At 39.7% G+C, this 27,568-nt stretch overlaps 1 protein-coding gene across 5 annotated transcripts; it reads left to right on the forward strand.

Moving 5' to 3' along the window:
- The first annotated feature begins 370 nt into the window (after positions 1-370).
- Positions 371-23,638, forward strand: LOC129767516 (WD repeat-containing protein 26 homolog). Of its 5 annotated transcripts, none has more exons than XM_055768501.1 (5): positions 371-631; positions 1,276-1,401; positions 1,497-1,582; positions 11,409-13,835; positions 22,316-23,638. In XM_055768501.1, exon 4 carries the CDS (start codon positions 11,958-11,960, stop codon positions 13,827-13,829), a length of 1,872 nt encoding a protein of 623 aa, XP_055624476.1. In that variant the 5' UTR covers positions 371-631; positions 1,276-1,401; positions 1,497-1,582; positions 11,409-11,957; the 3' UTR covers positions 13,830-13,835; positions 22,316-23,638. The 5 variants fall into 5 exon arrangements, with proteins under 5 accessions (XP_055624476.1, XP_055624477.1, XP_055624478.1 ...); XM_055768502.1 differs by having other exon boundaries at positions 1,279-1,401; XM_055768503.1 differs by having other exon boundaries at positions 371-622.
- The last annotated feature ends 3,930 nt before the right edge of the window (positions 23,639-27,568 follow it).

Genomic DNA, 27,568 nt, shown 5'->3' on the forward strand with positions numbered 1-27,568 from the left:
ATCGATCTCCTTGTGTAGATGTCCAAAATACTTGCAACATTTCCAACTTCCGTCTACAGTACGTCCCACCGTTCAGTACTTCACATTAGATGATCCGTGATTTGCCGTAATTCATATGTGACAATTGATACAGTACGCCAATAGCGTCAGCTCGAAAATGTCAATACTGCAATCTATTCATTATTTTTGATAAATCACTAAACGAACCGTTGAGCTTACAGAGCACGCATACTTGCTAATGAAACTATTCATGGCCTCTCGCTAGAGTTCCTTGGTCTGAATAATTTACAATTAAATGCACTTCTCTCGTCATCCTTACAGGCCCGTTAAACTGTAGTGGTGTGGCATCGCCATCACGGTTGAAGCTTTATTTCTCGCTTCCATCATTGAATACCTGCACTGGTTTCATGAGTGTCGACACGGCTCATACGTCGTCATTATTGTTTCTGCCTTTCCACAACTAGCAACTGTGGTGTCGTATTATAGTGTTGAGAAAGACGGGACAATTTTTCACATAAACCAGGATAAGCCTTGGGATTTGTCGTGAAATCGAACATATATTTCAAATACTTGAACATTTTTCCAAGTGCTGTGGAACGAAACAAGATTTCGTACATTTCAAGTGAGAACAGTGCGTAGTTTTTGGTTTTTTTTTTCTTCGACCGATGCCCCACTGTAAAAATCAAGGAGAGAATAATGACAACATCTTCTAATTAGTGATTTTATCGATCCAAGATTGAAAATTGGTTGCACGCTCTAGAAAAAAAAATATTGTTAAGAGAATTCGTTTGCCAGAGGGCGAAAGGTTCATTGATTGCCAGACATACTGGTGGCGAGAAGAAAAAGAAGCCTCCCCAAGACTGGAACTGGTATAAGGAGAAAGTAAACGAAGAACGTAAACAAAAACATAAAATTCATAGAAACACAAAGGAGATGAAAAACTTGCGCTGGCAATAATAACACAACAAGAGTGTATTGCATTTAGCTGGTGTGAGTGAGAATATTGTGGACAAAGAATTGAAAGTGACATCTGTTAGCCACAGAGCCGACTATTTGAATTTGACAGGTCGTGAATATTTTCGACACACAAACAGACGGAGGCGAACGAGCTGGGCTTGTAAAAACAAGGACTGTATTGTTGAATGGGCTGAGTGATTCCAGCGGAAACTAATAGTGCTGTTACGTAGATGTTTGCGTGGATGACCTGACGTATTCACCAATACATTGTTGACCCTGATCAGCTGTGAAGTAGTAGAGCGTATTTTTTTTTTCTAGCAGTTGATCGTGTACCGTTGTCGTAGTTGCTTCTGCCGTCAGTGTAGTATTATTAATACATTAGAAACTGCAGCAGCGAAGAGGAGTAGGAGGACTAATAAAGCGAGTAGGAGCAGTTACAGAAAGGTAGAGTATTATTATTAAAGCGAAAAAAATATTACATATGGCTGCTAGTGATTTATATATTTTTTGTTTTGGTTGCTGCCCTTCTCGACGTCTAGAAAGTTTGTTACCCTCCTAATTCCAAGTGCCAAAACCTTTCTCGATTAGGAACGAAAGCTGGGATTTCAACTAATTCACTGTTGTGGTAAGTGCTTCGATTTATCTGTAGGTTTGTAAAGTGCACCTTTTCAGGCACTATTTGTAACAACCCAATAAGTCACGTATGGAATCATTGAGTATGTCCCCGTTCGGAACCGGACTCGAACAACCAGGAACACTAGGGGCTCTTTTGAACAGTCAGTCGGCCAGCCATATTTTCTTTCGCTGGTTTTCTTTTTCGTTAGTCTTATTTTCCTGTCACTTGTTCAGTTCTGACTATATCTTGCTGACAGTGGGAAAATCATACAAAGAGCATAGGAGAAGTGCACAAAATCGATTCTGATTGCAGCGCGATTTGTGCAGGGTGAGTTGGAGTTTCGCTGGTGTCGAGAGTTCTTCTTTGTTGTCGCCGCTAATCGCATCTTACACGGTCTATTTTTTCAGGGTTTGTGTGTGTATGTATGTGAGACTTGTGTGACTAGACGTGAGCTCTTCCATTAAAAGTCACAATTCATCTGGTAATAATATACATCATAGTTCAAAACAACTCTTCTCTTCTATATTGCCAGCAAGGGCAATAAGCGAATGAATATTTTTGAAAGATACATCAAATAACTAAAAAGTTTGTTGGAATAGTTCAATCATCATATATTCAAGGACACGGGGATTCAGTAATCAGGGAAGTTCTTAGGTTTTTTTTCCGGAATTTACTCGAACAACAAATAGTCGCGAGCTACAAATTTTGTTTGTATCAATTCCATTGATTGGAAGGAAAGTTCCTGCACTATATATTTATTCTTTTCAAACACATTCGTTCATTTAGAAAATGAAAAGATTTTGGATTCATTGCTTGAAATCCTACTCTTTCGGGGTGATCCAATTATCACGCCAGGCTATGAGGCTTTCGTCAAAAGTGAATCGATCTTCCGTCAGGATCTGGAACATCATCCTGAACAGTTCTGAACTTTTCAGAATAATTTTTATTACATGGGGATTCACTGAATCAATCGACCTATCATATTGTTCCTAATTTTGATTGGGTTTGATTACAATCTTCTATCAATAATTATTCGAATTCGGCTTCTTCAAATTTCTTGGGTGTGTGTTGAATATTTTTGTCCTTCATGTCAAAATTATCTTTTCTAAACAATATTTGCGAGTTTTATTCGATGGAGGATGTTCACCGTAAACGTCCACAGGAAAACAAAGATTTATAAAATTGTGTGATGAAATTTCTTACAAATCTACATATTTAATTATATTAGGCTGTCAAAAAAGTCCTGCGGTATTTCCGCGAGGTGTCGTTGTAAGCGCGTAATTCTAGTTGTATTCATTGTTGAGTCATACTATAGCTTGTTGGAAAGGTATTTTTGCGCGCTATAATATAGTCCTTGACAGTGTTTTGTTTGGTTAAGTCGTTCGTGAGTTATAGTGTCGCAAATATGGAGCAAAATAAAGAGAAAATCCGACATATTTTACAGTACTACTCAAATGCATCTGCATCTCAAACTGCCAATAAAATTTGTGCAGTTTATGGACCCGATACAGTTTCCATTTCCACCGCAAAACGATGGTTTCAACGTTTTCGTTCTGGTGTAGAGGTCGTCGAAGATGCGCCACGCTCCGGAAGGCCTGTCGTCGAAAATTGCGACAAAATCGCGGAATTAGCCGAGAAAGACCGGCATAGTAGCAGCCGTAGCATCGGTCAAGAGCTGGGGATAAGTCATCAAACCGTTATTAACCATTTGAAGAAGCTTGGATTCACAAAGAAGCTCGATGTATGGGTGCCACACACGTTGACGCAAAAAAAATCTTTGACCATATCGACGCATGTGAATCGCTGCTGAATCGCAACAAAATCGACCCGTTTCTTAAGCGGATGGTGACTGGCGATGAAAAGTGGGTCACTTATGACAACGTGAAGCGCAAACGGTCGTGGTCGAAGCCCGCTGAAGCGGCTCAGACGGTGGCCAAGCCCTCATTAACGGCCAGGAAGATTCTGTTGTGTGTTTGGTGGGATTGTCAAGGAATAATCTATTATGAGCTGCTTCCCTATGGCCAAACGCTCAATTCGGACCTGTACTGCCAACAACTGGACCGCTTGAAGGTAGCACTCATGAAGAAGAGGCCATCTTTGATAAACAGAGGCCGCATTGTCTTCCATCAGGACAACGCCAGGCCACACACTTCTTTGGTGACGCGCCAGAAGCTCCGGGAGCTCGGATGGGAGGTTCTTTTGCATCCGCCGTATAGTCCGGACCTTGCACCAAGTGACTATCACCTGTTTTTGTCCATGGCGAACGAGCTAGGTAGTCAGAAGTTAGCCACAAAAGAGGCCTGTGAAAATTGACTATCCGAGTTTTTTTGCCAATAAGGAAGCGAGCTTCTATAACAGGGGTATTGTAGAGGCGAATGAACTGCAAAGTTTAAAGCCTCTTAAAAACAAAGAAGGAAGGGGTATTATGAAGTTGGCATCTCGTTGGGAACAAGTCATCGAACAAAACGGCGCATATTTGACTTAAAACAGATGATTGTAACTAATTTTATGAACAAATGAAAATTAAAAAAAAATACCGCAGGACTTTTTTGACAGCCTAATATTTTCTTCATTTTCTTCATGAAAGTGATAAATCTGTTGTGTTCCAATCAGCGACGTAGTGAGGGTAGATATATGACATAAAACCTTTAGCGGTGGTAATTGTTGAAACACATTTGGCTGACGATGTTAATCTATGTTTATACTCTCTTCTTGGATACCAGATGATTAATTGCATATCACATTCGAAACATACTGGTGGTGTTACCATATATGTGAAAAATGGACATTTGGTAGAGTTAATTAAAAACGATAAGAAAAATGGAAACTGGTTCCTTGCAATAAAAATTAGAGCAGGAAATCAGAAGTTACTTGTTGGCGGCGTGTATCATTCTCCTAGTTACGGTGATAACGAATTCTTGAGAATACTTGAGCATGAATGGCTTTCAGATGCGATGAATGATGGTATCGAAAATATAATTTGTGGTGATTTCAATACAAATTATAACAGTATGTAAGAGAGTCGTGAGTTGAGACGAGTGGCAGACGTGTGCGGTTTAAAGCAGTATGTTGTACAAGACACCCGAGTATCCCAACTAAGTAGCACAAAGATAGATTTAGTTTTTTATTATCATGAAAACTGCGAGACAAATGTTTTACATGATTATAGAATTTCAGATCATGAGACTATTTGTGTTATATCAGATAGCAATTTTCTTCCAGACACTCAAAATGAACAAGTTTCGGTTTAATAATGGGTTCATTATAATCAGGCGAGTCTTTGCAATTTATTAAGACAAAGTTTGTCTATTTCCTCTACTGTCGGAAGCGATATTCATGGTGAAGCGAGAACATTTGATGAAATCTTAGAAAAAAGTGTATCGCAACTAATAGATATCAAAATCGTTACAACACATCCAGTAAACAGCTGGCATTCCAATCATTTGGCTAGCCTAAAGTGTCGTCGTGATTGGTTGTGTGGTAAGCATAGACAAGATAGAACAACGCGAAACTGGAATAATTTTGTTGCTGCTAGAAATCTATATTCGAGGGCGCTGAGAGAGGCAAAAAATACAATGTTTCAAGAAGAATTGGAATTAAATAAATATGACGGAAAAAAAATATGGAAAACAATTAAAAAACTACTGAATTCCGAGACGACGAAACCGAATATAATGAACTTTAATAGTATAGAAATAACATACGAACAAGAAATTGCGAATCGATTGAATGAGTATTTTGTTGATAACATGATTGAAATACATGAAAGCATTCCTCCATGTCAGACAGTGTTAGTGTCCAATGTGAAGACGATCAACATTTGAGGAATTTCTCATTGGTTACAAATGATGAACTCAACGAATTAATAATGAATTTGAAACGTATATCAGGAATTGGAAATGTGTCAACCCAAGTGTTCAGAGACGCGTCGTTAGTTATGAATGGTATGTTGTTGAAAATCGTAAATGAAAGTCTTCGATGCGGTGTAGTCCCAGAACCGTGGAAAGAATCGATAGTAATACCTATCCCGAGAGTGACTAACACTACTGATGCAAAGCTACACAGACCCATAAATATGTTGAGACTGCAAGAAAAAATTTTAGAGCTGTGTGTGAAGAAGCAGTTTCTGGAATTTACAACAGAAAAGGCATTCCAGAACAATCAGGCTTCCGAAAGAATCATTCTACTGAGACTGCGATAAACTTAATATTACGCAAATGGAAGTCTAATATAGAGAATGGAAAATACATGGTAGCAGTGTTCTTGGATTTCAAAACAGCTTTTGAAATTGTTGATAGACAGAAGCTTCTTCAGGTATTACAGAACATAGGAATTGTTGGTGTGGTTTTGCATTGGTTTACAAGCTATTTGAATAATAGAAGTGAAAGAACTAGATTTGGAAATACTACATCGGATCGAAGACTAAATGATTTAGGTGTTCCTCAAGGTAGTGTGTTAGGTCCTTTGTTGTTCATTCTGTATATTAATGACATGAAATGTCATACAGGAAGAGGTGTTTTGAAATTGTTTGCCGATGACTCTACAATTTATTGGGTGAATGATGACGTGTCTACAGCAATGGCGGAGGCAAACGAAGACTTGAAAATAATTACGGAGAATTTGAAAATGATGAGGCTTTGTCTGAATCTTTCCAAGACTTACCTATGTTAATGGATGGTGTAATGCTTGAACGAGTGAAAATTGTTAAATATCTAGGTGTGCAAGTCGACGAGAAGCGAACGCTCATTGAACATGTTGACTACGTTATAAAAAAGGTGGCTGTTAAATATGATGTGCTTTGCCGGATAAATAGGTATCCAACATTCGAATCTAAGGTGACGTATGCAAGGTCTGTTATAATGCCACATTGTGATGATTGTGCTACAGTATTGCTACATGCTTCAGATACGCAACTACAAAGACTGCAACGTTTACAAAATAAGATAATGAGAGTGGTTCTTAGATGTAGTAGGTACACGCCAAGTGTTACGATGTTGGATATGCTTCAATGGTTGTCCGTACGATAAAGGACTGTCCGAAATTTCCTGATTTTTATTCATAAAATGAAATTCGAATTACTACCTGATTATTTAATGGAAAATGTCGAATATGGAAGAGACGTGCACTCTCATAACACCAGGAGAACAGCTGACTTTAGATTACCATATCTTACAAAAACAACGACACAACGATCACTTTTCTATCGTGGACTACAAATTTACAACACATAACCTCAAGACGCTAAAAAATGACAAATATCGCACAATTCAAAAAGACAACAATTGACATCGTTAAAAAAATTATTCACTACTGACATGAATGTCACCGATGGCCATACGCGAGAGTAGACGCAACGAGAAATATAATACCGGAAAAACAAAATCGACAACATCAAGTAATATAACATTGAAAAACAAATTATCTACGAGATAGTCAGTCCCTCCCACTCTAAAAGAAGCGTATGGGGTGGAGGTAGGACCCAAAAAAATAAAAGGGCCTTTGGGACCATCACAGAAAAAAAAGATAGTGCCCCCGGCAAACTATGGAAATTGTGCCCCAAAAAAATACCATTTTATACGATTTTTTCACTAACTTTGAGTTTTTGATTATTTTGAGAAAGCTTCTCCCTTATACCAAAGTTCACTTTGAGCAGTTTATCCGTATCTAGAAGGTTAAGAAAAATCATTACCAGCTTCGCTTATTCTCTAGTCAAATCTTTGCCTTGGGTGCTTTAACTGGAGCAAAATGATCCTTAATTGCATTTAAATCAAGATCTGCTAACGATTCATTTTCGATCGAAGAAATTGCCAATCCATTGAGTCGGTCTTGATTCATTTTAGAACGCAGATAATTTTCAATCAATTTACGATTGCTGAAACTGTGTTCGCACGATGCGCGGTCTGTGCCATTTTTACTTTAGTGTAAACCAGACTAGAAAACTCTTTCATTCCAGCACAAAAGTTGCTCAAAAATTACCTTTCAATAACACAGACATTGTTTAGAAGTATGCGTTCTTTTAATGCAGGTTAAGAAATATAGTGTGTTTCAGTTAGAATTTGGTCGCTTATTTTTATTCACTCCAGCGCCCCTAGTTGTCACATCGAGAAACTATTGACAGTTTTTTGATCTGGGTGGTTTGTTTATTCAGTAGAACAGAATTCGTCAAGATTGAAGGATACATCCAAAAGTTATCGACGATGGAACGCGAAAGGCAAGAAAAAATTGGCACAATCACATTGAGAACCCGACGTGGTCGGGAGGAAAGATTGCAAAATTCCTAAAATTGCCAAAATCGACTGTAAATACCGTACTTAAACGTTACCGGGAGACGTCGAACACCGATGAAAACTTGAACGAAGTGAAAGAAATGTTGCTTGAAAATCGTCATACCAGCTTAAGAGAGATGTCTAGTGAATTTGGCATTGCATATGGAACAGTACAGCATATTGTTCGGGATTGAGACGCGTGGAAGTCAGGCTCGTTCCGAAGGACCTGGATTTTGTGCAAAAACACCATCGACAGACAGTTGCTAAATAATGCTAATGAATAATGGGCCGACAATTCTTGGATTTTGCATGATGATAACGCGCCATCGCACCGAGCCATAATTGTACTGTATTATTTGATCAAACATCAAGTAAAAACCACCGAGAGAGCCTGATGGCCCCGCGCAACTTTTTTTTTATTTTCCTAGTTGAAGTTGCCACTTCGTGGAAAAAGATTTCAGTCGATCGATGAGATCAAAGAGAATATTACGAGGAAACTAAAAACCATCCTTTCGTTGGCCTACCAGGGATGCATGGAGGACTGGGTCAAGTGTTGATACATGTGTGTTGCTTCAGATGAATCGTATTTTGAAAGAGATTATTAAATTAAATTAATTAATTTAAAAGAAATTAAATTTGCCTGAAATTTAACTCTTTTTTTTTATTTAAAAAATCCCGGTACTTTCTGATCATAGGGTACGTAAAAATGGTTTTTTAGACAAAAAGTCGGTAACAAATTTTACCTTTGTCAAGCGTAGGGTAGGTTGAAATTTGTTCACGCAGATAAGTTTGCCCCTAAGTTGATGAGTTGGCAAGGGATCTGTAGTTGTGGAACGACGACAATGGTTGTCATCACTGGGGCAAAATTACCAGGAGGAGTGTCTTCAGAACAGTATTTTGCCATTCATTCTATCACACAATGGTCCAGTGAAGCTCTGGCCTGACTTGACAAGCTGCCATTACAGCCGGGATGGCATCAAGTGGTATAAGGAGAAAAAAATCGACTTCATTGAAAAAACTATCAATCCACCAAATTGTTCGGATTTTCGAGAGATATTGGACAATATCAAAGGCAAATTGAAGAAATGTGGCAGAACCATCAAAAATACAATTCAAATGCACCACTTTTCCAAGAAGATAGCAAAATCACACGAAAAGTTCGAAAATTCATCCGAACAAATGACGAATAAATTTTCATATGTTTTAACCTTAAAGTTGATAAACCTACAAAATAACATTCTTCTCTTTTTTGTACGTTATTTCTATGCTGAGAAATGTTAAAATTATTTCTATGCTGAGAAATGAATTTATGCGACCAAATTCTAATTAAAACAGGCTTTAACTGTAAAACATCGTACGGCCATTTAAGACCTATTTCGGTGCCCCTCCGCCCCTCTGTATCAATGCATCTGTTTTGCATTGCAGGGAGAGGCGCCTAGGTATACGTAGCAAATAATCAAAAGGGTATTGATGTAATGTGGTGTTGGGTGTTTCAATTTTGCGAAAATCAGAGAGAGGTTAATGGTTTTTTATTAATGTACGGACAGAAGCAACTGCTCATGATGGATGTTTTTTCCTCAATTAAAAGATGAAAAATAATAATTGGGAAATATAATTGTAGGAAAAAAATCAAAATTCCTGGATTTTGACGCCCCAGCGGGCCAGCGCCCCCGGCAAATGCCGGGTTTGCCGCCCGCACACTACGCCACTGGTCAAACGCTATAATACCTACAAAATTTTAAAGTTTCCAAAAAGTCATCCATACATCGGAAGATGGGCACTTTTACAGGGATAAAGTTTTCCTAATAACTTTTTTTTTTAATACAACCAATCCTAATTTTGTATATAGTCAAGGTAGCGATACAGTGTATTCGACCAAGTTTTAGATCTTATTAAAATATGAACGTTTGTCGAAGACGTCAACTTTCTATCTTTTATAGTTTCTGTAATGTATAGCATTTTCGTATGGAGGCTAATGAAAAAAAAAAAGATTTACTCGTAACAAATTCTCGCGTTAGTCATGTTTCTAAATAGAAAAAAGTTTGCGATATTTACACATAAAAATGTTACATTAGTACATTAGTACAATTTTTCGAAAGAAACATGAATAATTTTTGTTGCCCGTCTTCCGATCTATGGATGACTTTTTGGTAATTGTATGGGCTATTTATGTATATTTTTTTCTCAGAATTAAAAAAAACATATTTTTAAGAAAAAATAATTCTATTTTTTTTTTCAATTTGTTTAATATTTTTGAAACTATACATAATTTGCTACATTTCATTCTCTAACCGACATTCAGTAGTTCTTAAAGCTTTTGAGGGGGAATTTCTTTGATACTTCGAGTTCTTTTTCAGCTTTTCTTTTTGAAGAATCTTGACTCTAAAACTATAAGACCTACAAAATGAAAGTGAATGAATGAAATGTAGGGAATCATTCAAGTTATCAATCAAAAATATCAAACAAATATAAAAAAAAATAATTTAAACAAAATTATTTTGAAAATTGATAAAGTGTTTAAACATGTTCTGAACATGAATTATACGAAAGGCCCATATAATTATAAAATTATCGCGATTGACATATTACATAAACTTTTTTCTATTTAGCAACATCTCAACATGTCAAACGCGAGTACAAAAATGTCAAAAGGAGTTTTTCAGACGTCTCCTTACAAAAAGGTCATATATTCCAAAAACTATAAAAGATAGAACAAAAGTTTACGTTTAAAAAAATCTAAAACTTTGTCGAATACACTATATTGCTATCTTTGAATGAAATTTCAATTCAAATTTAAATCAAATCAAATCAAATTTAAATTCTTCGCGGTGAAGAAGTTCACTCAAACAGAAAATAAAATAAAGATATTCGAGATTATAGGGAAGTTTGAAATAAACAACCTTCGATAATTCCTTGTTCATGCTACAAATGCGAAATAATAAAAAAAAGGTTTTTGAATTTTTTTTCTGAGATTGTCTACCTGTCCTATGGACAGTTTAAACAGGCGAACGAGACGCCACTGCTCATCGTTCGAAAACACCATGTGCTTGTGAGCCCTCTTTGAGCGTCGAGCATGCTTTGTGCCCATAGAGAATAACCGGTCCAATTTGGGGTTTGTACATGGTGCACTTCGTACGGGTTCGGGGTTTGTTGGACCTTAAGGATTTGCGGATCCCATAGGTGCGACTTCCGTTGACTATGCGTCTTCGAATTTCATGGCTGTTCTTGTTGTTGTCAGTTGTTTATTACCATTCTTTCATGTCTTTCAATTATCTGATTTGGGTTATAGGGGAAAGGATTAAATAAATTAGGAATAGAGAATTTCAGAAAAAAAAACTTCAACAAAATCTTCCTCACTCTGAACCCTTTGGGTCTTCAACAAATATTGAAAAGAAGAGCTCAACCTATCCCTCCTTTGTTCTCTTCAGGGGTTTAACGGGAGGGTGGCCTTTTACTGACTTCTATTGGAATCATGAAAAAATTCCGAAAATTATTTTTCCAAACATTCATCTTGAACCATCTTGACGCCCATGTTCTTAACCACACATCTTTTTTTCTTTCTTCCGCAGCTTGAATGTTAAAACAAACTCAAAATTGCTTACGTTCAAGAGAAGCACGGCTCTTCTGCAAGGTCGTCATCGTCCTCAGAAGAAGACCTCAATGAACGACGAGCAACGGTACCAAGCACTAGCAGCGCGAGCCACCATCACCACCACGCCCAATCAAGTCATCACCATCAGCCACATCAGCAACACCAGCAATCCCCGAGTAGCCGATTACGGCTTGCAACTTGGTCCTCCTCGTCTACATCGTCTTCATCCTCTACCCTAGAGCAAGAGCAACCAAGACAGGATCGACCAAGTGATTCAAGTGCTCAAGTCGAGGTGGAGTTGGAGCGAAAACAGGATAAACTCGCCCGACGAGAGCAACGCCACCAGAGAAAGGAAGAAAGAGACCGAGACCCACAACAGCAACGTAGAAAGTCGACAAGGAGGAGAAAACATTCACCACCACCGGAAGGATCAGATCAGTATCAATTGACGAAAGACAACAGAGGGGAAGGACACGAGGACAAGGAGAGTCATCTGACCAGCCCCCAAAGCAGCAAACGCCGCAAAATGTTGAACGATAGCAACAATCTCAATGGGACGATGCCACCAGCTGCAACAATGGAATCGTCGTCCTCGTGCGAGATGAACGGCCACAACAATAATAATGGCCAACCGGAGGGTGGACCAGCTAGCAGCAATATTGCTACCAACGGTGAAGCCTCAACCGCTCCACGCCCGTTGGTGAAGCTTGATAAGACTGATCAAGAGATCGTACGATTGATTGGACAGCACTTGAAAAACATTGGACTAGAGAAAAGCGCAGAGGCTCTGATGCAGGAGTCTGGTTGCTGTTTGGAGCACATATCGGCAACCAAATTCCGTCAGCATGTTCTAATAGGAGACTGGACCAAAGCCGACCATGATCTCCAGGAACTGCAAACTATGGTTGACCCAAAGACCGATCGTGCCAGTATAAATGAGATGAAGTTCTTACTGCTGGAGCAAAAATATTTGGAGTTCTTAGAGGAAGGACGCCCCATCGATGCTTTACACGTGCTCCGTAACGAGCTAACCCCGTTACAGCATAACACCCCTCGTGTTCATCAACTGTCTTCTTATATGATGTGCACCAACAATCAGGAACTGTACCAACGGTCCAGCTGGGAGGGCAAGGGTCTGAAATCGCGCACCCGGCTGATGGATCGACTCCAGTCGTATCTGCCGGCTACGGTTATGTTGCCACCAAGGCGTCTTCGCACCCTACTCGCTCAATCGGTCGAAATGCAAACCGAAAATTGTCAATGTCACGATATGGCCTGGACCACTAACATAGAGAACGTTTCACTGCTGGTTGATCACAATTGCTCCTCCGAGGGCTTCCCAATGCAAGCCTTGCATGTATTGAATGACCACTCGGATGAGGTATGGTTCTGTAAGTTCTCACCGAACGGTCTAAGGCTGGCAACTGGTTCGAAGGATAACACAGTGATTGTTTGGGAAGTTGATCCTGTTAAGTTGGCCTTGAAGAACAAGCGAACATTCGATGGCCACACGTATGGTGTGTCGTATATTGCTTGGAGCCCGGATTCCAAATATTTTATCGTGTGTGGTCCCGAAGACTGCCCAGATCTGTGGATTTGGGATGTGGAGCAGGAACGACTAGTGACGAAAGTGTCCCACTCTACGGACGATAGTTTGACATGTGCCGCTTTCAACAAGGATGGAACCCGCTTCGTCACTGGCGGAACACGCGGTCAGTTTTATCTAGTGGACTTGGATGGAACCGTTCACGACAATTGGGAAGGCGTACGCGTCAATGGCTTGGCCTTCCTATCGGACAACAAGACGATTCTCGCCGCTGACACACACTACCGAATAAGGGGTTACAGCTTTGACAATCCCAGGACTGATTACAATATTGTTCAGGAACAGTGTCCCATTATGACGTTCTCAGTAAACTCAGCAAACCGGCTGGCCCTGCTCAATATCTCCTCGCAGGGGCTGCATTTATGGGACCTACAGGATAAATGCCTTGTCCGTCGCTTCCAGGGCGTGACCCAGGGTAACTACACAATCTACTCCTGCTTTGGTGGGATAAACGAAAGCTTCGTGGCCAGCGGAAGCGAAGATAACAAGGTTTACATCTGGCACATCCGCCGAGAGGAACCGCTAGCGACACTGGTGGGTCACACGCGAACCGTGAACTGTGTCAGCTGGAATCCAGTCTATCCGTCCCTGCTAGCCTCCGCGTCCGACGATGGTACGGTGCGGATCTGGGGACCAAAGCAGGCACAGCTGGCCTGGGCCGCCTGCAGTAACAACGGTGACAGCGCGTCGATCGCATCCACCTCGTCTACTGCCTCGTCGGCATCGACATCGTCCTCATCTGCCGCCGCGAACAATGATCTTATATCGAATTCTTCATGGAATATCACATAATATTAGGTGAGTCGCACAAGCACGTGAACATGTTTTTCAGCCTCATCAGTCTTGAGCAACATTGTATGAACAACATTCAACATTGAACTTAAAATACGGAGATTGTCCCAAGAGTGAGTGTACTGATTTATTTCTATTCATATGAGTATTGGATTTATTAAAATTACTATAGAGCAATTCCACCCCAAATCAGCCAAAAACAGCAAATTTTGACGCGACTCACTTCGATTTTACTGAAACTTGGTACAAATAATGGAAGCTACCCAGGATCACAATTTTCATTATCATATGACCAATGTTAATTGCGACTGACTCTGCACATGGGGGTATGCAGAAATGTTGATCTTTTTTTCAAAAAAACGTAACACAAAATCCAGATGTTCGATTAAAATATGATGTTTGACAAATTTGTTAGAAAATAAATAAACCATTTATGAAAAGTTACATTTTAAATCAATTGTTAGAAATTTCCATACTTTGTGAAATCGTAAAAATTTAAAAAAAGTGATATAAAAATGGAATTTGAAAGCGATTCTACATAAAAAACTATGTGTAACGTTTCATTTTAGAACTAAAAGTTCTCGAGATATAATCATTTCTTTTATAATGAAAATAATACAAGTGAAATTTCTATACGATTTCGGAACCTTAGTCGTAATGTTCAGCAGCAGTATGCATTTTCTAATATTTCACGAACATGATTTTAATTATATTAATTGGTAAAACTCGAAAACGGTTAGTCCTCGGATAGAACGTTATACAGTCAACTCTCCCATACTCGATGTTCTGTAACTCGATATTTTCTCAAACTCGATGAATTTCATGGCACCTTTGGTTTTACAAGCATTCTTCTTTCCATAACTCGATACCTCCCTAACTCGATGCCTCCCTTACTCGATGGATTTTGATTCATTCCTCCATGGAGTTTCACCTCCCTAACTCGATTGATTTTCGCGTACATGTTTTTGTGCGTTATTACCTCTGATTTCAACTGCTCTTGAAAGTGGAGACGAAGTGTTCGTGCCATCAAGCAATTTCTTTTCAAGTATGGAAAACCACGAAAACCTTTCAAGCGAACAATTAAAACACTAACCATTGCGCAACGTTTGAGCATCTTCGGGCAGGTCGAAAAGTATGGACGGAAGAGGTCTGAAGCTGCAAAAGATTTTTCAGTATTACACAAAGTACGGTATCAACACTATTCAAACTGAAAAAAATGGAGTCGGAAGAGAGAATTTAATCTAGACAAAAAGCATACAAGATTGGTCGGAATCGAAAAGCTGGAGCGGTCAATGGAATTTTTGTCTTATCAAGCCAGAGAAAATAATTTACCTCTCTCAAGTTCCATTCTTCGGGATAAGACTTGCGAATTTGTCCAGAAACTGGGAATTCTCAACATTAACACATTATGGACCGCACGTTTTGGGGCAAACTTGAACGCTTCATTTGTTCGGATTTCACGGATGAGATCGTTTCCTTCGATGTGGATGAGATAAAGGCGAACCATCGGTAGGCCTTGTTAGATCAAGGATTTAACCTTCAAGTGTAGAAAACACGGGTTATTTCGTGATCCATCCGTAACAAACGGACGCGAAACACGAGAAAACTCGTGAGCGGTCCGCAATGTGTTACAGCACAACCAACATGGACGGAAGCGATAAACTACCGTTGATGATCAATTGAAAGAGTAAAAACCCACGATGTTTCGAAAAGTATAAGCCATTACCAGTGATATACGAGAGCAACACCAATGCCTGGATGGCTTTAATGCTTTTTGAGAAATGGATCATGCAATTGACGAAAAATTTTCCAATGAAAATAGAAAGGTATTGTTTCTGGAAATATGTGTAATGGTAATGGGTCATACTTATATCTATTTCTTCTCAAAGGTGGTCATGTTCGTTGATAGCTATACAGTTCACCTAAAATCTCTCCGAACAAAGCTCAAATCGATAAGTTTACAATTTTTCCACAAATCTTTACATCCGTAGCTCAGCAGCTGGACTTCAACATATTCAATTTTTCAACCTGGGTCATTGGGCTAGGGATCGAATTCTCCACGGAGAAAACAGAGATGGTGGTTTTTTCTAGGAAGCATAGACCAGCAAAACCAAAGCTACTTTTGGGTAAATCGATCACTCATGCTATGTCATTCAAGTATCTTGGGGTATGGTTCGACTCCAATATACTTGGGGGCCCATATTAGGTATCTGAGTAAAAAATGCCAACAAAGAATAAACTTTCTCCGTACAATTACCGGCACCTGGTGGGGAGCCCATCCCGAAGATCTTATAATTTTGTATCGAACAACTATTCTCTCAGTGATGGAGTATGGCAGTTTCTGTTTTCAATCAGCTGCCAAAACACACCTCATTAAACTCGAGCGAATTCAGTATCTTTGTCTCCGTATTGCGTTGGGATGTATGCCCTCAACGCATAAAGGGTGTGTCACATCAAATTGCATCACGGAAAAAACGCTGTAGAAATTCGCCCAGTAGACCGATCCTTTTGAAAATTTTAAACAGTAAAATAAAAACTATTAAACAACTTTTGGCATTTTCTTTTTATTCATACTTCGAGCCCAAGCCCGTATGCTCGCACCTTCCTCTTTACCCCGTCCATAAGGTTCTGTACAACGTCAGGTTGTAGTTTTTTTTTTAACAGAAATCCGTTTTCTCTTGAAGTCCGCCTCCGATTTGACACATTTTGGGTTCTTTCGGAGGGCCTGCTTCATAATCGCCCAATATTTCTCTATTGGGCGAAGCTCCGGCGCGTTGGGCGGGTTCATTTCCTTTGGCACGAAGGTGACCCCGTTGGCTTCGTACCACTCCAACACGTCCTTTGAATAGTGGCACGAAGCGAGATCCGGCCAGAAGATGGTCGGGCCCTCGTGCTGCTTCAATAGTGGTAGTAAGTGCTTCTGTAGGCACTCCTTAAGGTAAACCTGCCCGTTTACCGTGCCGGTCATCACGAAGGGGGCGCTCCGCTTTCCGCAAAAGCAGATCGCTTGCCACACCATGTACTTTTTGGCAAACTTGGATAGTTTCTGCTTGCGAATCTCCTCCGGAACGCTGAATTTGTCCTCTGCGGAGAAGAACAACAGGCCCGGCAGCTGACGAAAGTCCGCTTTGACGTAGGTTTCGTCGTCCATTACCAGGCAATGCGGCTTCGTAAGCATTTCGGTGTACAGCTTCCGGGCTCGCGTCTTCCCCACCATGTTTTGCCTTTCGTCGCGGTTAGGAGCCTTCTGAACCTTGTATGTACGCAGGCCCTCCCGCTGCTTGGTCCGCTGGACTAATGAACTTGACAAATTCAGCTTATTGGCGACATCCCGGACCGAACTTCTCGGATCACGTCTAAACTGCTTAACTACGCGCTTGTGATCTTTTTCACTGACGGAGCATCCATTTTTGCCGTTCTTCACCTTCCGGTGGATGGTTAGGTTCTCGAAGTATCGTTTTAGTACTCTGCTGACCGTAGATTGGACGATTCCCAGCATCTTACCGATGTCCCGATGTGACAACTCCGGATTGACGAAATGAGTGCGCAGGATTAATTCACGACGCTCTTTTTCGTTCGACGACATTTTTCCAAATTTACGAAAAATTGACAGTGAAGCATGGCCAACGTGATCTATACGCTCTTATCTGATTATAAGCAAAAGCTGAAGCTATAATTCCTAAAAATTAAATTTCTACAGCGTTTTTTCCGTGATGCAATTTGATGTGACACACCCTTTACCATAACTCTCGAGCTTTTGGCAGGCGTACTCCCACTAAAAGATCGCTTCAATTTATTATCTCTTCGGTTCCTCATCCGGTGTAAGATTATCAACCCATTGGTGATCGGAAATTTAGAGCAGCTTATCGAGCTAATTTTCATTCTGGATTCATAAGCTCATATCATGAATTCATCTCCATGCAGGTTGATCCTTCTTCGTATATTCCCAACCGTGTTTGTTTTCCTGAGTACATAAATTCCTCTGTACATTTTGATCTGTTCATGAAGGAGAAAATCCATGGAATTCCAGATTATCATCGATCGGGGATCGTTCCTACGATCTTCAATGCAAAGTATGGGCGTGTCAATTGTGATAATATGTACTTTACTGATGGGTCCTCTATGAATGAGTCCACAAGATTTGGAGTGTTCTACGAAATTTTTAGCACCTCCCACAGTCTTCAGAATCCTTGCTCAGTGTATATTGCTGAATTGGCAGCAATACATTGGGCGCTGGACAGCGTCGCCTCACGACCTGTTGAACACTATTACATTATAACAGATAGTCTTAGCTCTGTCGAAGCTATCCGTTCAGTGAGGCCGGAAGAGCACTCGCCGTACTTCCTTGAGAGAATACGAGAATTTTTGAGTGCTTTAACCAGACGCTGTTATGTCATTAACTTTGTCTGGGTCCCTTCACATTGCTCAATTCCGGGTAATGAGAGGGCTGACTCATTGGCAAAGGTAGGTGCAATTGAAGGCAACATTTATCAGCGTCAAATCGCCTTCAATGAATTTTATTCTTTAGTCCGTAAAAATACCATCGCTAACTGGCAACGTAAGTGGAACGAAGATGAATTGGGTCGGTGGTTTCACTCGATTATCGTTAGGGTTAGCCTCAAACCATGGTTCAAAAGTCTGGACTTGAGTCGGGACTTTATTCGCACCTTCTCTCGACTCATGTCCAATAACTGTTCGTTAGACGCGCTACTCTTTCGTTTTAATCTTGCCGATGGCAGTATCTGTGCTTGTGGCCAAGGTTACCACGACATCGAACACGTTGTTTGGTCGTGCGAGGAGTATCTTGTTGCCAGATCGAATTTAGAAAACTCTCTTCGGGCTAGAGGAAGGCAGCCCAATGTGCCGGTGAGAGATGTGTTGGCTCGGTTAGACCTTGATTACATGTCCCAAATATATGTCTTCCTAAAAGCTATCGATCTTCGTGTGTGATTGTCCTTATATCCTTATATTCTCCTTTTCCTTTTCCTTCACGAGAAATCAAATCCCTTCTTACTAACAATAGAATAAGGTGAAATGTAAATACATATTAGATATAAGATAGGCTTAAGAATTGAGTATGATGAATGTGAGTGTGAACATTGTCAACATATCCTTCTATCCCATCCTTTTCCTGAAAAAAATGTCACCCTTCTAAACTCGAGCAAACCGCGAGTAATCGGTTCTCTACTTCATTAACATTAGAATTAATAAAAAATGTTTATATATACTTGTAACTATACAGATAGGAGTTTGGCTCCTTTAAACTTATGTAACTGAGCCTGTGAAAATAAACGATTTAATGAAAAAAAAAGAAATGAACACACTTTTAAAATAAAAATTATGAATGAAAATTATTTTTCGCAAATCAAATTAGTACTCTATGTAAATGAAAATCACTTTTGCTTGCAAGTAGTGAACAAATATCATACAAAAATTGTGTCTAAAGATAATTTTATATTATAATGGTAAGTTTTGGCGAGAAAATCTAGAAATTCATAGAAAATAGTTTAAATTAGGGTCAGAACAACGTACTTCTAGTAGGTAAATAACGCCAAGAAAAAAATTCATACAGATTTTAGCAATTTAAAACTGCCTTAGGGCCGACTAATCCGATAAAGAATAGTTGGCCTCATACAAACTAATGTCGTATCCAGATGTCGACACCATTCCGCCGTCAACGCGAATTAGTTCAGAGCACGGTAACGAAAAATTGACTTGATCCATTCTTGGATTAGAAAACTGCTAAAATTTGCTTTGCTGCGGGATCAAAAGGTTGTTATAAACACACTGAAAATTAAGGATAGATAGTGGGTAATGTGAGAACTAATCCGACCGATTCATAGGGAAATCACCCAACGCACCGGAGCTTCTGGAATGCACGTCTTACCTGCTCGATGCACTACGAAAGAAAGGAGACGAGCGATGCAGGCACTTCGGTTCGGTAGTCCCCGAGTCGAGCTTACGCTCGCGTTGGTGTGTGTGTCGTGTCATACGAGAGGAACCAGGGTTGGACCGTATTATACCGATATCCCACAGGTAATTCTTTGTATTATATGCTCTTCCAATGGCAAGACCGATATTGAAGTGATCCTCACAAGTTGGGCCTGATCACGAACGTCACATCACGGTGAAAACGAAATGATTTGTGTGCAAGGTTATTGTTTAAACATGCACTTTTATTTTTCGGTTTCGATCAGAAAACGCGACTTGTGAATTTGTCACTAATAGTTTATTTTAAACAGTTGATTTGATTCCAAGAGGAGACTAGTTCTGACTATTCTGGTCGAGGTTGATGGAATCTATTTGAATTCCATGATCTTAGAATGATTTTAAGGCAACATTTTTTCGCATAGTGTCCATTTTTCTACATCGGCGTGTGCAATGGTGACATGGATTCGAGTCCGAAAATTGTCCGGTTTGATTGTTTGATGTGCAGCTCGTTCTGCTTCTCGTGTGTGCATTGTTTGTGTTTGTTGATTGAGGAGCGACAAGCGTAGGGTTATGCGATAGTGAATTAGTCTGTGGCTTTGGTTGAGATGATCACAGGTCACAGGATGTATGAAACAGTTGAACTCTGTTAATGATGACGACGGTTTTTCATGCGATGATGTAACGAAACAGAACGTGAATTGGCATGTTCTAATTTTTTTCTCCTTGATCGGTGTTATTTTGGCGAGAGTGGTGCTTCTTATTGCCGCGATGCTGTGTTATATAGCTGGAATTAAATCCCTAGTTTGTGTGCGTAGCATTTGTAGCTACCGTGAAAGAAAAAGTAAAGAAGTGAGAGGAAACTTTCTCACCGAATAGTGATATGTGAAAGCGAAGAGAATAATGTTCCGTTTACATTCAAAGCTGCTGTTATGCCAGCGGTAATATACTAAGGTCGAAGCGGCGAAAGTGGTGCTTATTGGGTGAGGGTGTCTTGAAAGTTCTTTTGAGTTCGGTAGATCGAACCAAGACGGGTCTATGGTACTAGGTGAGGCCGTTTCGTCACTAAGTTGGTTAGGAGAGCGGTATATGGAAACAGTACGGAAGAAAGCAGAAGGGGAATTTTTTCCTTGAAGTGTGAAAGAGACAGACTGATCACGAGCGAGCTTGGGCACTAGCGTATTGTGTTTTGTTTACAAACAAAACACAGTAGCCTTCCAAGATGGCTGAAGAGTGGTTTTAGCAAGTTGGCCTACCTTAGGATATACTTCTACGCGCCTTGGATCGAACATAGCTACAAACCTCGCGAGATGTACAAGTTTTTGGAGATGGGCCGTCGAAATATTATTTCGACGGCTCACGGTTTTTTGAGAGCTTTAAAGGGCTGCCAGAAACGCGGTTTCCAAAAAAAAATAACTCCGTCGTAGCGGTTGGAGTTCGATAAAAATACGTGCAGTGAATAATGACATATTTTAATTAATTTTACAGATTTTACTTCTCTGGTTACCTTAAAAATAATCTCCGCCGCGTGTTGTGTGATAGTGTTTTCAAAATTCCGTTTCGTCGAATGGTCGATTGTTCGCATATACATAATCACATCACTTACCGCAGTGAATCCTGATTTTTCTTAACCTTTCCCACTAACTATCCCTTCCATGATAAACGCTAGGGAACCACGCTATAGAGGCGTCCTTCTGACCTTCGGGCGGCGAAAATCACAATAACATTCCTTCCCTTCCCCTGGTGACTGTAAGGACGTGGCCGGCGTCGTTATTGACCATTTAAAGCTCGAATCACCAAGAATTGCACAACGAGAATGATTTGCTAGTCCCAAGCGTAACTCTGTATGTTCTTTGTGAAATTTGGTTGATTCAGGTCAATCACGGAGAGCAACTACGAATTGTACAGTTTACCCAAGCTCAAGCTCAAGCACTTTATTTGCATAATAACCATGGATAACAGCTATTACAATCATCCTCTTTAGGGGCTTTCGACTCTCTGTTCTGGTACTCAATAGTTTCAGATTCTTTCGGGACATGTTATTATAGAGATGTTTTGCATTACAGTACGGGAATTGTAGTTCAATCCTCTGACTACAATTTCAACAAGGCTTGGTTGAGAAACGCACGGAACTATGAAAGGGTTACTTTTCGTTCAAAGTTATCGGATCAGAACTTATGTGAATGTCACTCTATGGTCCTAAGGGGCACAAAGTCTCTGAGAAAGCCGATGGAATTTACAGCTAGAATCGTCAGGCAGAACGATCTGATTATCGATCTGCGAAAAAAAAACATTGCGAATTAGATGTCATAACTTTTTTTTCTTTGTTTTCCTCGTGGACGTATCGAAATTTTGAAACGCGACTGAATGAATAAATTCAAGAATGGTCAGTAATGCGGACAATTAGAACCATCATCGGTTCTTCTTGGGTGGGAATAAACAGTACACTTACTTTGGGGGCCACGTACACAATTTGATTAGCCCGTAACATAAAAAAAAATATTCAGCGCAAAAATCTCAAATTTTAATCTTATATTTTATTCTAATTGCAATTACAGATTGTATGTAGGTAGCGCGCCAACAGCCCACAAAATGATCGTGTTTAGCATTATAATCGGTTTAACAATTTAAATATTAAATTTAGCGAAGTAATTACCAATAATATGAAGACAGGAAATTATTATTGTTATGGAACAATATCGCCGGAGAATAAAGAGAAAAAAAGGAAACACAACACACACTCTATGAAGAGAAACAATACTGAATAATAATCTAAAAGTTGATAAATATATTCGAACACATTCAAATGAAGCAAAAAATAAAGAAGAAGAGGAGGCATAACTAGCAACAGCAGCCAATAGTGAACAGAAACTAAATGAAACATGTTTTACCTGGACCATAAGGCAAAGACAAACAAGAAGAAGAAAGTCATCACACCAAAAACAGACAGAAAACCAACTGCATCGTCGTAGCAAAGCATCAATCACAGCATCGGCGCCAGAAGGAGGTGAGTGAGCAGGAGTAAAACCTCAGTTCGCCATAGTTCCGAATAATCAAAACCAGAGAATAAACAGTGAATGTGTGGAGGAGATTCCCCCTGGCGAAGCGAACCACAAACACACGCACCAATGCGGCAGAAACAAATTCCAACTCGATTTGAAACTAAAACTCGAATGTGGAACGATTTTAACTGAAGGATTACGAGCGGCAAGTAAGTACAGAGTAGTAGTACAGTAGTGACATGATCGATCGCTCCGCAAGCTTAGCGTAGGATTCGAACGTTTAATATTTAAAAAAGAGTTTTTATTTTTAATAAGACGAAAAACTATGAGTTAGTGTTTACATTTGGTTTTCTTTTCAACCCCAAACGATGGTCTACTCATTGAATTTAAATTTGTATGTAGGAAACTGATACGAAAAATGTTATTGTCATCAATGACTTTCAAAAGTATAATCTTCAAACAGATGCTCATAAAACATTGATCTAATTTGCAAAGTACAAGTTAAGATGATAATTTTACAACATGTTTTCGTTTTCGCGCAACTGCAACTGAAATTTTCCTAACTAATATGTGTGTGTTTTTTCGTTTTCGTCGTAATAGAAATAGTAAATTTATTTCAGACCTGCAGTGTATACATTCTGCCTTACTTTTCTCCGTTTTGGAAACTATAATATTTTTTTCTGCTCTTAGAGGGCGGAGCATGGAATGATTCGTATTGGTTTGTTGGTATGGACAACATAGAAGATGGTAGGGTCTCGAAAAATGACACGAGAAATGATAGGCAACACAAGATTTAGCTCGTAGAATGGATATGTGGATTAAGTATTTTACTGAATAAAATTTTAAGCAAGTCGATTTGGGATTTAACGACAGCAATAATCTGTTTCAGGGCGTTGAATAATTGCGAAAGAAATTCCTCCGAGTGTGACACCTCGTTCGTGTAGTGTCCAAATAACGTGTCGTATTCACGAAAGAAGGCTTACAATCCGCTGAACCAATAAGGAACACCAATCCTCGAAAATATCGGATAAAAACTCACAGCAAGAAAAGCGCTGTGGTAATGAGATGATCCAGCAAATGAGATACGGTGGAATCAAAGGAGCAAATTGAATCGAAAGATTGGTTATTAACAGTATGTTGGGACACTGCGCATCTGACGTATTCGTCGCAATATTTGTGCTTTATTATAGAAGCCTCCAGTCTCCCGTTCTTCAGTACCTCTTAGCGAAATCACATTTCCAACGCTCCCAAAATCGACATTCCCAAGAACACTCAACGAAACACAAAATCTGAACGCAGCTCTTACCGCTGGAAAATACTTTCTTCACATCCGCCTTGGAATGCGCTGCGAAATGCGGAATGCGAAAATTAAGTGATTGATCGGAAAAAGTCACCAATAAGCCGCCTTTCGAACGGAACAACCGGCTCTCATCATTACCACAGTGTCTGCTATTTTCGACCTATCGTATTGAATGTGATTCCGACTGGCGTATGTTTACTCGCTGTGAAGTGTCAACTTGGTTGGAACATTTCTGGTGGGTTCTCAGCTGATCCAGTCCTACGCACGTTATTGAATGAACAGTTACGTGACTACTTCACCATTGAAAATAATATGGTGGTCTTCCCACTAGAGCAGTTCGAGTCCGATGATGATAAACACGACGTGTTGGACAGCGCTTCGAAATGGATCTTCTCTGGAAGTTAAATGTGATTGTTTTCCGATAATTCACGGGCTTCGCGCCGTTTACAGTCTCTGGCGCGCAAACTGCAGAAAGATCCTGAACTTGAGGTTTTAGAACAAAAATATGTACAAAATTATTTGAGAATGTACTTTGCACACAAGGCCACAAACGAGGAAATATCATGCAGCGAAAAAAGACAGATTTGATACCTTGCTCTGGGAGTCGTGATTAACCCAAAAAACAACAAAATCAGGCTAATCTGGGATGCTGAAGCAACATTTAAAGGCATTCAACTCCAAAACTCTTAAAGGTCCAGACCTCTTAAGCAGGACCAGGGATAATAAAAAATCACATCTAACGATCAATGAATAAGTATATCCCTCTAATACAGCTATATTCAACCTGCGGCCCACCTGGCTCTTTTGATTGGCTCGCCTGTCCCGTTATCATTCGTATAACAATCACGAAAACTTACAAAATCATTTAGGAAACATGAGATGAGAATAACGGAGTTTAACACATTACACAAGTATGGAAATATGAATTTTAAATCATTACCTTTTTTTGACATAGACTACGTCTTTCAGTAATGGTACCAAATCAGAATACTGATCATGGTTTTCTCTGAAATAGTTATACCGTTAATATTTATTAATGAATTTTTATGATTTGCATTTCAATCGAATCGCGAATTTTTAATTTTTTTTTGGGTAAGTTGTACATTACGTAGAGAACCGTACCCATAAATGATTTAAATTGAGGAAAATTGGAAGAATACACATTTTCCTATTGTGTTTATGTGATCGAGTATTTGTATTTGTATTTATTTCTCAATTCAAGTGACAATTGTTGTCTCAATGAATAAAAAACTTATGCTAATCTTAGTTGGCCAGCAGTACGAAATAGGTCGAGAAGCCGTTGTCGGAAATTGTTGGCAGAAATATTAAAATCGAAGAGATTGAAATTGTCGTTGAAATGCTGACAGATCGAACGGATGGGCTCATGCAACCCATAATTTCTGCTTCGTGGATCCAACAGCAGAAAATCACGTTGACGTAATGGTCTTTCAGGCACGTACATGTTCAGTTGAGCCAGCAGTGGTGGGCAGTCAATGTCTCCTGAGAATATTTTCCTAGCAAATGTAGCTTGAGCGACTATGCGTCTAACTTCAAGTGGTTGAATATTCAACAGACGACAACGATCCTCGACCCAGGTTCCGAGGATCGCGCCAACGAAGAAATCGGAGGGCGTATCTGACGAACTTCTTTTGAATAGCTTCAATACGGGCGATCCATCTGGTGTGATAGGGGCACCATACTACTGAGTTTGATTCCAATATTGATCGGACAAGTGAACAGTACAGGGATCGGAGACACAGTGGGTCGCGAAATTCGTCGGCAATTTTGAATATAAAGCCCAATTGGCGATTGGCTCTGGCAACAATATCGTGATAGTGATTCCGAAAAGAAAGTCCGCTATCCAGGATAACTCCGAGATCCTTGAGGTGTCAAGATGACAAGATGACAACCAAACAGGATGTAGTCATGGATGATCGGTTGATTTTTGCGGTGATAGGAGATCACGTTACATTTTTCGACACAAACACTCAACATGTTTCTGGAACACCAATCTGCAAAGGTACATACCAAAGTTTGCAGATCCTGGCAGTCCGAATGGCATTTGACTAATTTGCATATTTTTGCATCGTCAGCAAAAAAGAAACGGCATTCCGGAGGTATCAGCAACGAAACATCATTCAAAAATAATGAAAATAATAGCGGCCCGAGGTTACTGCCTTGCGGGACTCCAGAATTGTTGGAAAACGTCTCCGATTCTGAGAGGCCAATCTTGATCCGAACTGAGCGATCTAATAAGTAGGATCTGAACCAATTAACACTTCTTGATGAAACACCGAGTTTATCCAGTTTAGCGAGGAGAATTTCGTGGTTCACTGAATCGAAAGCAGCTTTCAAATCCATGTATGCAGCATCAACTTGCCATCCCGAGTCCATACTTCGAAATGCATGGAGGAAGTCCAATAATCCAATATCATTGCTAATAAGACAGGCGTAAATTGATCGCTCGAAATGCAGTTGCAGCATGCGTTCTACGGACAATGTGGATAGAGATAATATTGCAACCTTTGCTCCCCCGTATTCTATTAATTGAGTATAAACAAGCTGTATTCACAGTATTCACAGTTCATCTAGCTAGCGATCAGACGGCAGCGAGTCGAATAACCTTACTCAAGACCGAGTGTTTTGTTGAATTTCCCAAATTGGTCTTTTTCAAGGCTAGAGACCCGTTCTGGTCGGGGGAATTTTTCTTCAAAGAAATTTCCTCAGACTAGCACTATGCTCACGCGTGTTCTATGGCCACTCAGGCGTGTTGTATGGCATAGAAATCTCAACTAAGTACTAATAAAAATGAAACTACTAATACTACGTTGAGACGGCGAACGTTAGGAACGTTGAGAAGAAGAAGAATAATTCAAAACATCATCACCATCATTATCATTCAAGTCGTTTCGCTTCAGCTATCAACCAGTCTTTCTCAATGCTGATGTCACACACACAATGGTTTTGCTCGATTCTAAGGAAGAATGAATGATAGATATCGCACTATATGGTGCAGTTTTGTTCGGTGAGGGCACCGTTTGCATGCCGTCTGGTGAAGAGTATTTTTGTTTTAAACTTGTTTCAAAATCTCAAAACTGTTTCGAAAGCAAACTATTGAAATCATCAAAATCTATAAATGTGAGTACCTGCTCAAAAGTCCATCTTAGTCAAGATTTGTCGATGCACATCGTTGGTGATCGTTTTCATCGTTTTCAGAATATGCAAGAAGCTAGCATAGTGTAGAGCGGAATTACAGCAGAAGACAAATATTAAATAGGAGGTACGTTTTCGATACTTTCTAAAAATCTATTTATTATTTATATTTGCCTGAAAAGAGCTTTTGAGAATTCAGGAGTATATTTGGATTTATTGGTGTAATTGATGTTGTTTCGAATTGTAGAGGGTTTAAGCTTTCTCAATTTATTCGCCTTTAGCCTTGACAAAGACCAATTTGAAATATCAAACTAAACAACCCGGCCTTGAAAAATACTATTTGGAAAACCTTGCTG

The sequence above is a fragment of the Toxorhynchites rutilus genome, chromosome 2, assembly GCF_029784135.1.
Source record: "Toxorhynchites rutilus septentrionalis strain SRP chromosome 2, ASM2978413v1, whole genome shotgun sequence".
Taxonomy (NCBI): Eukaryota; Metazoa; Arthropoda; class Insecta; order Diptera; family Culicidae; genus Toxorhynchites; species Toxorhynchites rutilus.